The sequence below is a fragment of the Apteryx rowi genome, unplaced genomic scaffold (genome assembly GCF_003343035.1).
Source record: "Apteryx rowi isolate R43461 unplaced genomic scaffold, aptRow1 scaffold_1004, whole genome shotgun sequence".
Taxonomy (NCBI): domain Eukaryota; kingdom Metazoa; phylum Chordata; class Aves; order Apterygiformes; family Apterygidae; genus Apteryx; species Apteryx rowi.
In genome coordinates this window covers 187,731-204,545 of record NW_020447203.1, presented here as the reverse complement: position 1 = coordinate 204,545, position 16,815 = coordinate 187,731, and the positions used below count along the sequence as shown (strand labels likewise).

Sequence of the window (16,815 nt, the reverse complement as noted above, 5' to 3'; positions counted from 1 at the left end):
GATGCTCTGGTTTGATCGATTCTCTTCATCCATAGACATCCTGAAATTACTATGCTTGCGTCCATCTCCGTTCTGCTCCCCTTGTCTAACATAGAACAGCTCTCTGGCCTCCAATTTTGCCCAGAGAGATTGTGGAGACTCTRTCTTTGGAAACATTCAAAACCCRACTGGACAATGTCCTGAGCAACCTGCTCTAGCTGACCCGGCTTTGAGCAGGAGAGTTAGACTGGGTGATCTCCAGGTGTCCCTTCCAACCTTAACTATTTATGTGATTCTGTGAAGACTGTATTCCACTAAAAATCAAGGCGGCTAGAAGTTAGCTAGAACCCTAATCACAATGAAGTGCCACAGTACACTGCCAATGCCATCCGATTTAATATGGTAATRTGTGTGATTTAGTTGGGATTCCAATACTGCAACACACATTATGGAGTGAGGCAAGTTCTACTCTCCAGGGCCTCCTGGATTTCTTACCACAGTGCAGGAAAGTTCTTCAGTGTGCAGGAAATACCAGTCCCCTAGCACAGGCTGCATAGCAGAACGGCCCCCATATATAAACAGGTACTTTTCACCTACGGAAAAATACAACGAGGTGAACAGAAAAGCTTGGATTTGACATGTCACAAAAACAAAAGTTCTTCTTTGCATTTAAGGGAAGCTGACCAGAAATACAAATCAGTGCACTCAGCCAGAAGTTTTATACACTGTCTGTATTAAGACATCTTGCAACCTGACGAGCATTTCCAAACTTCAGCAATAGAGGCAAGAAATTGTTTCATAGATATAATCATTACTCTTCTATCTAGATCTTTTATAACATACAGAAGGCTAAAAAATATTTTTATTCACAAGCTGTATTTTTCACATTTGTGACTATTCAAAAGACCCCCAACATCAACTAATATTATGTATTGACTGAATGTTTAAAGTCTGAATGGAAATCTCACACTACAGTTGCAAAGCTAAGAGGAAAACCCATATATTTTAATATACCTAATGGAATTACAGAAAATTCAAGCAGTGAGAAGATGACACCAGTAGAACTAATAAAACTAGAAAACCCTAAGAACATGAGTCATAGCAACATATTGACATAGATTTATCCAAAGAAAACAGATGACTGCTCATAAGACAACCAGAACGTGYATATGTTCTCAAAAAAGGGAGATCATGATAGTTTAAGTGTGTAGGAGTTAAACTGGGGAAGCCACCAAATAGCAGGTATGAAAGGTGCAAGAGTACTTTGGGGAAGATGTCAAGTATGTGCATTAACTGCACTATGCCCTGTCAGCTCACATCTGCATAGTGACTACACAAGCAACACAAGTTTTGGTCACCTGCACTGCTTTTATCTTTGTCAGGCTGTATTGTGCCATCTTATTTTGCCTTGGTTTTGCATTGTAGTAGAAGTATTATTCATAAAATATTATTCAACCAGTTTAGCACTTTCTTCTTTATTATAAAACTTGGTCTGGAAGGCTGAACCCTAAACTACATTACGCTATTAATTAAACATTGCTCAATAGATTTAGAGTATGCTCCAGACTAGGCTACCAACTGCTTAGTAATTCCACTGGTGTTCCCCTTCAATTATTCCCTGCCAGCTAGTAGAGAAGAAAATAGCTCCAAGAAAGGACAGCTTTCATCTCCCGAATTCCACCCTCAGTACCACCATTGACTTGCTAACAACTGCTGAAGTTTTCACCCCTTACAACCAATATATTTTACTGGACAAGTTGCAATGCTCCATCCTAGACCTCACAACTACTGAGTATTTATAAATTGGTACTAAAAGTGTAACATTTCTTCYGAGCAATTTCTCAGGGATAAAGAGCTAAGGACCCCCTCCATAATTAAGATATCCTTCAGAGGGGAAATTCTGAGACTTTTCTGGTATAATCAAGCATGGATCAGTTTAGTCACAAATGATCTCAAAGAATCAGTCTTCTCGAACAGATTAAATCCCTAGATTTCAAATAGTGTTTATCACTGGGGATTAGGTTATCATATTTCAAGTCTCAAAAAAACAAAACAAAACACACMCMCMCCCCCCACAGATCTGAAAGACCCTTTTAATTTCCTTACTACTTCAAAAAAATCTTCATTCTGTGACAGTTGTACTAAAACGAGCACAGCAACGGATCAGATCATCTAGTCCTATGTCCTGGTTTCAACAGTGGTCAGATTCTTCGTTTTACACACCCCATGTCCTTGTATTTGACAGCCTTGAATAGATTTCTTCTTCTGTGAATCTACCCAGTCTGCTTTTCCAATCCAGATAAGCTTTCAGTACACAGCATCTTGCAATAAAGAGTTTCACAGAATGATGACCACATTGTATGAGAAAGATCTTTGGTTTTACTTGAACCTGCCTCCTAACAGTTTCATTTGATTCTCCTTCAATTCTTGCCCTGGAGGAGATGCTGAACAACAAATACCTGTTCACCTTCTTCAGGCCACCCATGATTTAGTGGATTTTGATCATAGCCTGTCCCTTAGCCCTTTTTTCCAGTCAGAAGAATCCAAGCCTACTTAAGCAATTTCTTGTACGAAGCTGCTCTGTCCTTGTCACTGTCTCTGGATTTTTTTTTTCTTTTTTTTTTTAAGATAGGGGAAYGGGGGATCAGAACTACATACAGTGTTTAACATGTGGGCAAACAAAACTTTTATACAGTGCCACAACAGTATTCTCCATTGTTTTTGTTTCTTTACTAATAAAGGTGAACACTAAATTCTTAACATTAGATTTGCTTTTCTTTTAAGCATCTATTTATTATTACAAAGTCTCATTCACTAGTAGTAAWAGCTTAAAGCCATCACTGTATGAATGAAGTTGGGATTATCTTCTCCCCCATATGTACCATTTCAGTTGCACTAAATTTCATCTGGGCATTTTAATACTCATTCATTCAGAACTGTGTTACCATTGTTTTCCCAGGTAAATATATCATTAGCAAACTCTCACTACTGGCTTCGCTTTCCAGATCATTAAGGACAATGCTGAACAGCACAAGCTYTAGAACAAATGTTTGGGAGACTGCTGGGGAGCACATTCCACTGAAAACTGCCTGCTTATTCTTAGTACAGTTCTTCTACTTAGCCAGTTGTTTTTCCATGCAAGGCCCTGTCCTTTCAACCTGTAGTTGCTTGGCTTTAATAGCCTTTGATGAGGAACCTTGCTGAATTTTTGGAAATCCAGTAAAATTGGCTTAACTGGATCTCTCTTTAGCCACAGGTTAACTCCTTCAAAAGGACTCCAAAAGGTTTCCTTCAGAAATGCAACACAGACAAATGCTATACATCAGAGRAAGAGTAMATGAACACAGTGCTACCTGTATTATTTATTATAGTTTTGCCCAGTTCAGGCCTCACATACTGACTGACAGCTCCCTGCATCTCCCCCAGGATCCTTTACAAAAGGGAAAACTGGTATCATACTGGACACCTTCTGATCCTTGGTAGTTTCAGTTTTAAGGGAGAATCTATACATCAGAGTTAGTACTTCAGCTATTTAATCCCTCAGTTTGCATTATAGTTATTATATGAATATCTTCAGACCTGACAATTTGTCACTTCCTTTAGTGCCATAAACCCTTCTACCAGTATTTCAGAATACTTCAGCATAAGAGAGGCTCCTGCATAGGGCATTCCATGAACTTACTTGAGAACAACACTTTTAATATTAACCAGAAATAGCTGAAAATGTGAAAATGAAAATCTTCATTTGTGAGTGGCTATGTTTATGAGAGTGGAGCCGTCCACACTGCAGTTGCAAGCATGCACTGCAGCATTTTCAAAAATACATTATCATCTTTTTAGCACTATACAGCTGTGTGTTTTTTGATTCCTGTCCTACATCTAAAAAGCATAACAAGCTCGCAGCTCAYGTGTAATAAAAATCATTATCACAGGCATCTCCTGCATAGTTTTTGTAGCGACTGCACCATGTATTAATGGGATAGATAATTGATTTGACCCTGCTCAATTGYTGGGTCAGCTGCTCAGTTGACTAAACTCAGCTGAGACTTCTCAGCCTCTCCCTTTTGTCAGATTTAGTAGGTCCYGTCACAAGTACTTTTGGACTTGACTAACAAAAAATGCACAAGAAGAGCTGGGTAGATACTATAAGATAAAAYACATTCAAATGAAACTTCAGTATAAATTCTTTAAGCAGGCGGGGAGGAACACCACTGGAACAAAGTCTTTAGAAAACGTCATAGATTATTCTCATTTTAGGGAATCCAAACAAGATCACATCTCTTCCCCCAATGTTCATCCAAAAGCTATTGCTTAAGGCAAAGRAATACAGTATACGTACGTTAAATGTATAGCCTGCACTACATAAAAAGTAATACTAGAACATGACAAYTTGCCTTTTAAACCTCAAAATGTATGGACAGACTGGCCAATATATYCCTGGATTTGTATACATCCACGTGCCCTACAGCCATTTCTACGCTTTCCAGGCTTTTTACCTCTGAACGTTACTTCAGTTGCACTGTGTCTCCAACGCAAAGCAGCTGATTCAGCAACAGGCTGCAGGTCTACAAGCTCCACTGTAATGCCATCCGAGTCCAAGGCATCACAGCTTTCGGGGAACTTTAGCCACAACATTCCCAAAGCTGCACTTGATGGGGATGTTCGTCCTCCTACCATCAGGGCCAGGCTGTTCGAGAGACATGACACAGTATGGTACAGCCGTCCATCTGCAGAGATACAAGACATCATGGTTCAGACTAATCTTTCTCCCACGAAATTCAGAACCTTCAGATCTCTGACTGCCAGTGTAATTGCACAGTGACATCACTTTCCACTAGACATTATTTCATTACAAGCACAGAAATGTCTGCCTCACACTTGCCATCAGTACAGGTACTCACCCCATCTTTTACCATGATTTTCCTTTTTCACGCAGCCAGCTTTCCAGCAGCCTTCATGCTTAATTAGGACATGGAAATTTCTCATACGACAGTGCTGTCCATCCTCCTCCCCAAAACCTCCAGTCGTGAGAATGACATTGGGTTTTATAAGAGCAGAGTGGTGACCATAACGTCTCAGGCCAGCAGCTTCAGAGTGCATTCCACATACTGACGCAGTGACACTTCCAGCCATCCTGACAGGACCATCACCACAAGGAACTGCAAGCCAAAAAGAACCAGGGAATCTTAAGTTTCACACAAGCAAGAACAGAGGACTGCATTTAAATGGACTGAGTGTAAGATAAAACAAATCTGCTTAGCTTTCCAAAAATAAAATTGTGAAGCAAGTTGATACAGCACAGACAACCAGACATGCCCTAGGAATCACGATGGAGTGGTTTAAACAGTTACTACTGCTGACTTCCACTTACGGCTCCCTCAGCTCCTAACACAATTCTGAGCCTGTTCTAATCGGGGTGCAGAAGGAAGGGGCGGAGAGAGAAAGACAAAGAGATGCTAAGGGATTGCTGTTTCCTAAACTGATGTAGCAAGATAGCAGTCATTGAAACACCTCTTGTACAAATACCTTTCTGAAGAGGATAATATTTGGCTATTTAAATAGCAAAGAGCAGCAGAAAAAAAAAGAGACCGACAGCTGAGAGCTGGATTTCTAAGTTTCTCRCTGGAATTTGATCCCACTTTCACAAAAGCATTGAAATAAAGTTCTGAAGCATAAAGAGTAATATGCAAATGTCTGACGGTCCTATTATAAGAGAATGTTTTTAGTCATCTCAATATCTTCTAAAAGCTATAGCCCTTAATATGAAACACAACCTTTCACCACAGAACTCTAGTTCACCAACACTGTACAAGCTGTTTTCTTCTGATTGATTTTGAATTTGCATCTTTGTTTTATCAAATGACTCTTATTCTTGTGTTTGGAGATACTGGGATGGAGAAGAAGCTCTCAGTCTACCTTTTATAYGCCATAGCTGGAAATATTGCTTATAATGAAGGTTGTTCAGTGCAAGATCCTACTTTGTGTGATGAAGTCATGAAGTTCAACTGTTTGGGCTGAAACGTCTTCCTGCTGGTGGAACTTCTTAAGGCTGAGGTTTCCCCCCTGCCCAGTTCAGGAAACACACTTACCCATGCTTTGTTTGGAAGACGTAGCATTGCACTCTCTTGAGCAGAGACTCAAAATCTCTTTGAGGGGATAGCTGGGGGAACACAGATATTTGAGACGTGGGCATTTTTAAATGAGAATGGCAGAAGGCAAGAGTGGATAACTTAGACTTTGATGGCTCTTGCTGTCAGTTTTAAATACAACAGAGACAGCAGCAAAAAGACTCTATTCCTGTTTCTAAAGGATTTTAAGTGTCCTCACTGTAATAATCTGTCAGTTAAACTGCACTATTTGCAGTTTTGTACCAATTTTTTTTACAGGCATACCTCRGAGATATTGCGGGTTCAGTTCCAGACCACCACCATAAAGCRAATATCGCAATAAAGTGAGTCACAGAAATTTTTTGGTTTCCCACTGCATATAAAAGTTATGTTTACACTATACTGTAGTATATTAAGTGTGCAATAGCATTATGTCTAAAAAAAACAAAAACAAAAAACAACGTACAAAATGTGACACAGAGACACGAAGTGAGCACATGCTGCTGGAAAAAATGGTGCCAATAGACCTGCTTGACGCAGGGTTGCCACAAACCTTCAATTTGCAAAAAAAAGCAGTATCTGTGAAGTGCAATAAAACGAGGTATGCCTGTACTTAGAGACAGAGCCAATGTATCTTTACAAGCCTTCCAGGTTTTAACATAARGACTAGTGACAATCACACAGTTTATTAAACCTCATCCACATTTATTTAGCTTGGATTTGACTACTTCTCTTCAGATCTAATCAAGAGACAACACAAGGTATTCAGTGGCTTTGCTGGCTTAAGTGTTTCATCCTGCCTTATCCTTCTCCAGCAGCTTGTTCCTGCTCCCTGTAACAGATTTTTACTCTCAATGGCAGACAGAACTACTTGTGGAGCTGTACTGTGAACAAGACCAGTGATGTGAAACGTTTAAAAAATAACCCTCTCCTTCCCATCCTGGAAAAGGAAGCAAGCAGCCAGAAGCAGGAATTTCTTGGACTGCTAGTGCTGCCAAACTTTTTTTAATCATAGACACACGGCCTTGACTTTTCCCCAACTCTATCACTCTTCTCCCATCTGAACACACAACCCTCCCCCCCCAAACACAAACAAACAAAAAAAGAGCAAACAAAAAAATTCCCAACATATCCTGATTTAAAAACATTTCAGGAACAGAAATGATACACATACAATTCCAGCCACAGGGGAGGATGAAACAAAGAGCAAACTGTTTGACACACCCCCGAATGCTCTGCTGGACAATACTTTCATACAGCAATCAGCAAAACAAGTAACAACCTTTTGGTAAGCTGGAAGGACAGAACGGCTCAGAGAGCCCTGTATAGAGGTAAGGGAGGGTAAATTGGAAAGAGAGAGTCTGGGGCATCCCAACAAAAGGAGGAGCAGGATAGTCTGGCATTGCAGCCATGCACTGGAGGGCCTCATGTACAAGCAGAAGGAAGAGTTGTTCTGACTGGAAGGTTCGATAAACCGAAAGAATTAAACTGATCAGAACCACCCGAGTCAGGACATGGCTCTGGCCTCACTATGGACTGCAGGACAATCATTGGAAGGATGGATGAACCTACTCAGATGGTAGCATCCCGTGTGTTCCTTCCTGGGGTTTACTGTCTCCTAAAAAAACTCTCAGAGAAATCTGCATGAGATAAAGAAGTGAATACTATGATAGCTAGTCGGTATTTACCTGCCATGTTCGATAACAAAGGAGTCCAGGAAGGCTTCATCCCCTTTGCTGCAGTCAAGACAAAATAATGAGAACATTTCAGATGCCATTCCTGTAGCAAGCCAAGAGAAAAAAAACTCAGAATCTTGGAACAAGTGGTGGAAAGAAACRTAAGAATGACCACAGTGGTCAAATCAAAGGTCAGTCTAGCCTAGTACTGTTTCCAACAACGGCCAAAGTCAGAAGCCTGAAGAAGAATCTGAGAACAGTACCAATTTACAAACAACACCCCCCCCTCTCCCAGCCTTCAAAAATTAAAAGCTCAAGGATTTTCTAAGCRAGAAACTGTATCTTTGTATTGAACAACCCTTGATAGATTGTTCTTCCATGAACCTGTCCCATTGCATCTTGAACACAAATAAACTTTTAGCAACTGTAATATACTGCAAGGAGCAAGGAGTTCCACAGCTTATGTTGCATGAAGAACATCCCTCTTTCTTTCGAGCCTGCTTCCTTTTATGCTTCCCAGYTCTGATCTTGGAAAAGGATGGAGGCCATACAGCAGAGGGATTAAGATTTCTTAAGGGTTCTGGAACGCAAGTGATCCCAAAGAAGCCCAAAATATTCAAAAGGAGCAACATGATCTCTACTGGGCCCTTTAATACTTAAATATGTTTTCCAGGCTGGCCTTTGAAACYGCTCAGAAGCAGGAGCACAAGCAGAGTCCTGCACAGGAAGGAAGTCAGCAGCTATACTAGAGTCCACCCTGGCTTTTGTRGACATTAGGGAATTGAGTATGTTTATTCCCATGGGATGGAAAAAGATTCAGCAAATTTTGTTACTAGAAGACAAACATGAAATAAAAAGGCACAAGAAACCACAATATTATCTTGTTTGGCATTATTGCCCCACCTTCTACCTGAGGTAAAGCRTATCTTTTGAAAAGTGATATCCAAAATTAATGTAAGTACTGAAAATGGAAGAATCCACTAAGTCCCTAGCCAAATTATTCTAAAATCTAGTCACCCTCAGCAGTAAAATGTATTTTGTATTTCTAATCTAATTATGTCAAGCCTGTTTCCACTAAGACCTTGATCTTATTCTATCTCTATCTGGAAGGCTAATTGCAGAGCTCTCTGCTGTCATATGTCTTATTCCTATGCACATTTGTGAACTTTGGCCTGGGGACTTGTTAACCTCCTCTGTAAGCAAAACGAAGAGTCTTTACTTTCTCACTGTATGGGCAATTGCCCTGATCTACAGTAATTCTTGTAGACATTTCTATACCCTTCTGCAAATCTGTCAGCATCTTTCAGTCAACATTTTTGGTGTTCATGTAGCAGAACAGATCCTTCCTGGTGGCAAAATAAATATAGCACATTAAGTTGTTYTTAAAACCGCAGGCTGTTAAATTTCTAGACAGAGCTATGAACACAGAATCACAAGATCCAAAGGGAAACTTCTAATAGAGATCCTACAGGATCTTCAGGSTATTATGTTTTCTTCTAGACTGTTGATAGCTGCAAGTTTTGCCAACAATTAACACAARAACAGCAAAAAGTCATAACTAAATTTCAATCATTAATATAACAATGGCTGAACTGAGTCAGACCAAAGATATCTGAAGCTAGCAAGCTGGCTCCAACAATGACAAAAAGCAAATGCCTAGGGAAAAGCTAGAGAGCAGGGCAAGTGCATGTACTTCCTTCAGGTATGCTTCCAAGCATTCGCAGGTCAAGAACCTTGACCTAGGTGTGGCTTTCATGTATACAGTAATCTTCAATGGATTTCTCTTTCATTAAGAGAATTGCCCCTTGAAACCATGTAAACTTTCAGCACCTGCAGCATCCTTTATACTACCAGTTAGTTTGCTATGCTAAGACTGGTCTCYCTGAGAGAACACTCACTGAGGAAGGAAAAAAAAGTTCTGCTAACACAGGAGGGAGTCTTCTTTCATTGCTGCTTGCCCCAGCTTCATAATGCAGAGCCCACAGGAAGCTGCATAACAGACTGATTGAAGATCCTTTCTACYTATATGTATCATCTATGGCTCCAGCAGCTCTTGTACAGAACTATGATCATAAGCAGTTGTAGGCCTTTTATGCTATCAGAGCCTGCTCACCAGCAGAATAAAGGAGAGTTACCTCATATTCATCAAAAGGTTCTAGAGCCTGCACTCTTCGTTGCTCATCTTCAGGAGTACAGAAGGTAAAAAACTCATTCATATCCAGGACGCTGCACTCAGTCCAGCCCTAAAACAAAAGTCTCCCTAAATTATTACTTCTGGAAGGATAGAGACTCACTTTCCACAAGAAAACAATGACCTTAAATGAAGCATTTGCATGAGCCTTTAAGGCTGTCTAGCTGGAACAATGGCAGTCCAGACTCTGGGGTGAGGATAGATCTCTTACCTGTGAAGCTCTGAAGAACTTAGAGCCACACTTATTATTTTAAAAGTCTCAGAGGAACCCATCTTACCTTAACCCACACCAGAAGGTGTGTTGTAAGTTGGTGGAAGGACCTTCAAATGACTGGTCATGCTATTAGAGAAGACAGTATCTCAGCCCTGGCCCTGTTTGTTTCAACCCATAAGTGGCCCAGGTCGTGCCTTCCAAGATATTTAAAGTTACACTCTTTCCCAGGTGAATCAGGTTTCATGCGTGCCCTAGAGCTGCAGGCACTTACCCTTTGAAGAAAGCGCCTCCGCTGTGCCTCACGATCAGGGTACTGTGCTAAAGAGTGAAGTGTAGAATTCAGCTGGCTAAAATGCTGCTGCATGACACGTCCAAAGGGGTCCTCAGGGTGCATCTGCTCATACAGCACAAAACACGCCTGAGAAAAATGCTCTGCTGCCCACTGTATCAAGGCATCTGACCTGTGCATAAGAAATGAAATAACTGCAGGCCCAGCTATCATTTAGACAGATGCAACGTATCTTCCTGCAACACCAGAAAGCATGCTATTAAGGCATCTTGACAGAAATATATGCAAAACAMCACAGTGCTGGGGACCTGTGAACATCTACCCCAGCTGTTGAGAGAATTCAGAGAATGAAAAGACAAAAGACTTAAAACAACCCCCCCCCTCCCAATTCTGAGATTTTTTTTTTTCCCTTTATAGGATGTCATGTGGAAATCAATTACCCCATYGCAATTATGTTGTAAGGAGCTGCTTGGGCTTCCACAGTATTCACGAGGCTTTAGTTATAAAACAGCAGGTCTCCCAGCCCTGGATGACTTCCATACAATGAAGCTTGTTCTCATTTTACCACCTAGACAACAGAGGATAATCCAACTGACCTGCTATTTTCCATGTAGGTGAGCACCACCTCTGCTAAGAAAAGGGTGGGGACTTCATTGTCTAGCCCTGCTTTTTCCAGGGCTTTCTCCAGTTTAGACAGCTCTGATAAGTCCACTCCCAGTAATTTATAATCCTCTCCAGAAAAGGTAATCGCTCCTAGGGGAGAAAATGGTACAGTCTTACTACAGTGTTGATACTACACTGAGAGCAAGATGGACAAATAGGAGAATCAGCCCCACAGACAATTGTTCATAAGGCTGTGCCCATCCTTTCCTCAACTCAATTTCTTTGGGACATGAATAAGAAAATGCCCATCACTAAATGAACCATAAAGGGACAGCACCAAGAAGGATCAGTTAGAGGCCCATTAAACTTAGAACTCAAATTCCATTATTCCTAATGGAAATTTCACCTATAGATTTTTCAYAGAATTATTTACTCTAACAACACTTTATAATATTTCTTTTAACAACAATTTTATAGCATCACTATAATTCAGAATCAAATCTTAGGAGTTCTCACTTTTAATTCTCTCAGATCAGGCTAAGGAAAGTACCATTGCTTTGATAGAATTTGAATGATTTCCTTCACAACCACAAAGACATTCTCAAGTCCTTAATTTTCTTTAAAACAGATTTCATTTCTGTAAATGGTATTGGATCCTGAACCCGTATATACTAACTCTCYGCAAACACCAGGATTAGTTGCATAGGTCACTGTTCTCAGAAATAAGCTCCAACTTATGCCATGATAGCATTTACAAATCATACTTCTGTACTCCACAAGAATATATCATAAACTATATTCTGGATGACCTGTTTCAACCAAAAACAAATCAAACAAGGTTGGAAAATACCTTTAGAAATCACCTGCTCTATGCCTCTACACCAGTGTGATTTATCAGCCCTGAGAACTGTTACCCTACACTGTTCTCAAAAGCATCCATTATTAGAGACTAAACAGCCTTCTTCAGCAGCCCATCACAGTGTTCCTCATTATTTTTTTCTAATATCTAACTTGTCTATCCATCACTTCCTGTTCTCTGGACATAGAGGATAAGATATTCCCAACTTTTCTGAAACTTGTCTTTTACTTGAAGTACTTCAAGATCATTGGTAAGCATAGGGTTCTTTGCCACAGGATRCTGTCGATACTAAAAATATGAATCAGTTCATGGGGGACTGGACAAGCTTATGGAACAGCTACTCACTGAGACTTATTCAGCTGCTCACTTGAGCCAGGGACTTGTGCTCTGCACCTAGCTCTGTGGTTGTTTTCTATCCAGTATTTAAATTGATTGTTGCAGTCTAAATACGACGACTTGCATATGCCTCTATTGTATTTCATCCCACATTTTCCAGACCATTTCTGCAGCTTATCAAAATAGCTTTAAATCCTAATCCTGTTCACCATATTGCAGTTCTCCCAGGTTCCTGCTGGCTTGTTACATTTCCACCTGCTATAGACTATCATCTCAAACATTAACAAACACCTTGAAGAAAATCCCCCTAGCTTACAGCCTTCCATTTTGTCACTGAGCTACCGCTTACTATTTCACTGGCATAATCATCCTTTTAGCTCTTCTTATATGCTACAGTAGTTTCATAATGCTCATTTTTTTCCCTGCTTTGGATATAAGAAAGCCAAGTAACACAACAACGAAAGCTTTGCTAAGATCAAGACACCTARATTCACAGCTTCTCCCCTATGCATAAGGCCTATAGATCACAGGATAATTTAGGTTGGAAGAGACTGTCGAAGGTCACCTAGTCCAACCCCTTGCTCACAGCAGGGCCACCTGTATTCAGTTGCTCAAGACTTTGTCCAGTCAWGCTCTGATACCTCCAAGGCTGGAGGTTCCACTGCCTCTTTTGGCAATCTGTTCATGTTTTTAAACTATCCACATGGTAGGAAAAAAAGTTTTGTACACATAATTGGAATTTCCTTTGTTGCAACTTGCAACCATTGCCCCTTGGCCATTTGCTGCAYGCCTCCAAGAAGACTACGGCTCCATCTTCTCTACACTCTCCCATTAAGGAGTTSAGTATTGCAGTAGGATCCCCCTCAACCTTCTTAAGGCTGAACAAACCCAGACAGATCTCTCACCCTTCCCTTGTATGTCATGTGCTCCAACTCCTTAATCATTCCTGTGACCTTTCACTGGATATGCTGCAGTCTGCCATTGTCTCTCTTGCACTAGGGAACCCCAAATGGGACACAGTACTTCAAAAACAGTCACCAAAAGAAATTAAGCTTGGTTTCATAATCTGATCCTGACAAATCCATGATGGCAGCTACACATCCTCTTGTTTTCAATCAAATGCTTACAAATGGTTTGTGTTCCAAATTTCTTCAGAAATTCAAGTTGTCTTGAGAACAAATCTAGTTCCTCTGTTCATCATGCCCCACTTTTAAAAAGCTGAAGCTCCCTTTGATTCTTCCAAAGATTTGGTACCTAAAACACTCTCCACAAACAGCATACCTAACCCTTCTCCTCCAGCATCTCCCACCAGTGCCGACAATTCTTTTATTCCTTTGATCAGAGTAGCTTTTTGGCACGYCACATTTGGAAAATCCACCTCATATACCACAGTGTGACTCAGAAGACCCATGTCCTTCAAGCGGAAGTATAAAGAGTCAAAGCCAGCACCTAAAGACAGGATCTGCAGAGAAAGTACCAGAAAAAAAAAATACGTTCAACTCTAGCAGCTTCCTGAGCATCCATGAAAAATATTCAAGTTAAAGGACATCATCTTTAGACTGACAGAATCAGGCAGTTTCCTGAAAGAGGTTAAAAAGGATTTTGTATAGATATTGCCTCCTTCCTGAAACTTCCTGTCAAAGTGACAAATGGACAGCAAGTAGTGCTAGTCACAGACTCTCTGTACTCTTCTGGAAAAGGATCACAATAGATTCACTAACAAATATGCTAATACAGAGCCAAGATGCCAAGAAGATTTTCCATACATATACTGGAAACAGCCTGTGCAYCCAGACAAAGAAAATGCACCTGTGTCCTAGAGTGGCTTTGGGTCTTCAGCAGGAAGTCTTGAACACAGTGATCCACAGCTCGGGACCGGACATAATAACCCCTGTGGAATAAAATTGAGCTGTAATCACTCTCTAAGAACCCTGTTTCTCTGACACAGGCACAATCCTTTTTTATTTTTTTTTGTATGTCTACCCAATAATCCCACATTTACAGAACCAAACTGGGAGATATCTGATCATTTTGTTGTATCTAGAGCTTATTAATAAATATAGATATCCTCTATTTAATAAGTGCATTAACCATCAAACTATAGATGTCCTGGACAAAACATCTGTAAATATCCTGTCTGGACCTGTTCCATTCTGCATAGGTAAATATGCACTGGATCAAAAAGTATGAATCCAGACAGTTAGGATGCCCTGACCCCTGCCTCCATCCATGCAATGTGGATGGACAACATCTGAGTCCCTGCTCTAAATCAGATGCCATAACTATATGAAATTAACTCCTTCACTTACAGGGTGATGTGCTAAGCAAGTGGCTATTGGGTATAACAAAACGAGTAAGCGTGTGTAAAAGCAGTGAAAGGGGAACAAAAGAGGGAAGAGAAGGAAGGTTAGGAAGGGGATTTAATTCTCCTTTTTTTTCATGTCAATGGAGCTTAAGTAAGTCCAAACTCCTGGATACTGTTTAACGTTTGCCTACTTTGTGGGGGTTGATGCCTCTTTTCCTTGGAATTCTCTTGTAGTTAGTTCCAGCACGTCCCCATCAGGCTTACCAGTTCCTATCAGCCCCTTTAATAGGTATGTTATTGTCCCCAAGCCTCAAGGACTAAAGGTTTCACTAGATATTCTAAAAGATACCCAAAACCTCAGGATTACAGCACTGACAACTGCAACACACAACTTTTTCTATGAATTTAGTTTGACATGCTAATGTCATGTAACAARTAGACACAAGCTCAGCTTCCGGACCGGATCAGCCACTCTTGTCTTCAGAGGACTGCAAGCTTCTGCTTGAACATCAGAATTTTTTTTTCCTGAATGAAACTTCTCTGACAATTATATCGGGTCATTTTGATGGCATCAAACACTTAYGCTCCTATTAACCTAAACTCCACTACCTAAAAAAAAAATCCCACACATACACATTAAAAGCATTCATACTTGTATCCTGCAGATCTCCAGGGAAGACCTATACTCACACTATTGATTTAAAGATAATATCTTTTCCCCAGCCACCAAATATGTTACTAAAATTGAAATGTATTTGAGAACAGGAAAACTGTATATTAGCTTTCAAATCTTGTCTAGAGTAGTTTTCAACAGCACTGAATATCTGAGCTAGGAATCAGTCTGGTGACACTTTATTGGGACAAAGCTTTTTATTTTTGTCTTTCAACCACGTAAAGTTACACTAAAAATCTAAAGCCGTTACATTATTGACAGACAGTGCTTTTTAAATAGCCACTCTCTCACTATGCATGCTTTCTTTAAGACACATTCAAAAAGCTGCTCCTTAAGCAGGAGTGGCAGTTCCAGGGGAGCACTAAGACCCTTCCATAGCCAGAGAGGAAGGAGGCTGCGAGCCCTGCTTGTGCCCAGACGTGACCTGCCGGCATCGGGCACGGGGGACCGCAGCCTCAGAGCCAAAGGCCCCCCGCAGCGCCCGCTCCTCACCGGTGGATGAGCGGGGCTCGCCGCCGCCGCCGCTGCCCCACCAAGAGCCCCAGGAACCGGTCCCGGACGTAGCCCCGCGCCGCGGCCGAACACTTGCTGACGGCGCTGCTGTCGCCGGTGCTCTGGACCTGCCGGGACAAGGAGACAGCGCTGGCACGAGCCCGCGGAGCCGGCCCGCCTGWCCGACACCGCGGGCACGGCCCAGCCGAGACCGAGAGGCAGCCGGGGCCCACCCGGAGCACGAACGGCGGGAGCCTCACCGGGCACGGCGGGGCCGCGCAGCACCAGGCGGAGCCAGGGGCCCCCAGGGACGGCGAGTCCCGCCGCCCCCCCGCTCCGCCCCGCTCCCCCCTTCGCCCCGTCCCGTGACCCCGCCCGGGCCCTGCCGCACCGCCTGCGCAGAGACACCCCGTGCGTCCCCCAGCGCGGAAGGGCGGCGGCGGCGGCCGGGCCCGCGTTCACTCACGGCGGCATCGCGCGTAGCACCCGGCCGCCCGCGGCCCATCCCGCGCGCGCCGGGGACCCCCGCACCCCGGCAGCGGATATGCGATCACTTCCGGAGCGGGCCTGCCCAATCAGAACGCCCCGCTCGCCCGAGAACAGAGAAATCTCCTCCACAGCGCACAGACCGACCAATGCGCACAGGCCGACCGCTCTGCGCGCTCCCTCGTCGATGATACGTTACGGGCGGGGCGGCGGATCTGGTATCCAGGCAGCTCGACCTTCAGCCCAATGCTAGCATTTTATCAACAAGCACGGGATATTTTTTTTTTTTTTTTTTTTCTCCGAGACGTATTTTATTCCAGAGTTGCCTTTCAGGTGATTCCTGGCATCTCTGAGGTGGCTAGTCCCAGCTGTTGCGGCTATAGTGCAGGATACAGTATGTTATGGTAGTTCCTATATTCCTGCTTGTATTCTAGGTGTGTGCGTAATTTCTGTAGAGAAAAGGGCTTCCTTTTCCTCCAGGTTCCCTTTTGCCAGCTGTTCATCATTTTGTCAATCTTGGCACATCTGTGGGATCTGGAGATGATGCCAGGATTTGGTTACAGATAATACCTACAAGGGATACAGGCCCGTTCTGCTGGCACTTC

At 42.2% G+C, this 16,815-nt stretch overlaps 1 protein-coding gene across 1 annotated transcript in view; it reads right to left on the bottom strand.

Moving 5' to 3' along the window:
- The window catches only part of LCMT2 (leucine carboxyl methyltransferase 2), a 19,733-nt gene extending 3,466 nt beyond the window's left edge, over positions 1 to 16,267 (bottom strand). The window contains exons 1-11 of the mRNA XM_026063647.1: positions 16,191 to 16,267; positions 15,725 to 15,852; positions 14,064 to 14,145; positions 13,536 to 13,716; positions 11,053 to 11,209; positions 10,439 to 10,628; positions 9,898 to 10,005; positions 7,775 to 7,865; positions 4,881 to 5,138; positions 4,476 to 4,706; positions 475 to 572 (exon numbers count right to left, since the gene is read on the bottom strand). Coding sequence (XP_025919432.1) covers positions 475 to 572; positions 4,476 to 4,706; positions 4,881 to 5,138; positions 7,775 to 7,865; positions 9,898 to 10,005; positions 10,439 to 10,628; positions 11,053 to 11,209; positions 13,536 to 13,716; positions 14,064 to 14,145; positions 15,725 to 15,852; positions 16,191 to 16,229 — 1,563 coding nt within the window. The 5' untranslated portion in view covers positions 16,230 to 16,267. The remainder of the gene's footprint in view (positions 1 to 474; positions 573 to 4,475; positions 4,707 to 4,880; positions 5,139 to 7,774; positions 7,866 to 9,897; positions 10,006 to 10,438; positions 10,629 to 11,052; positions 11,210 to 13,535; positions 13,717 to 14,063; positions 14,146 to 15,724; positions 15,853 to 16,190) is intronic.
- Between the last annotated feature and the right edge of the window lie 548 nt (positions 16,268 to 16,815).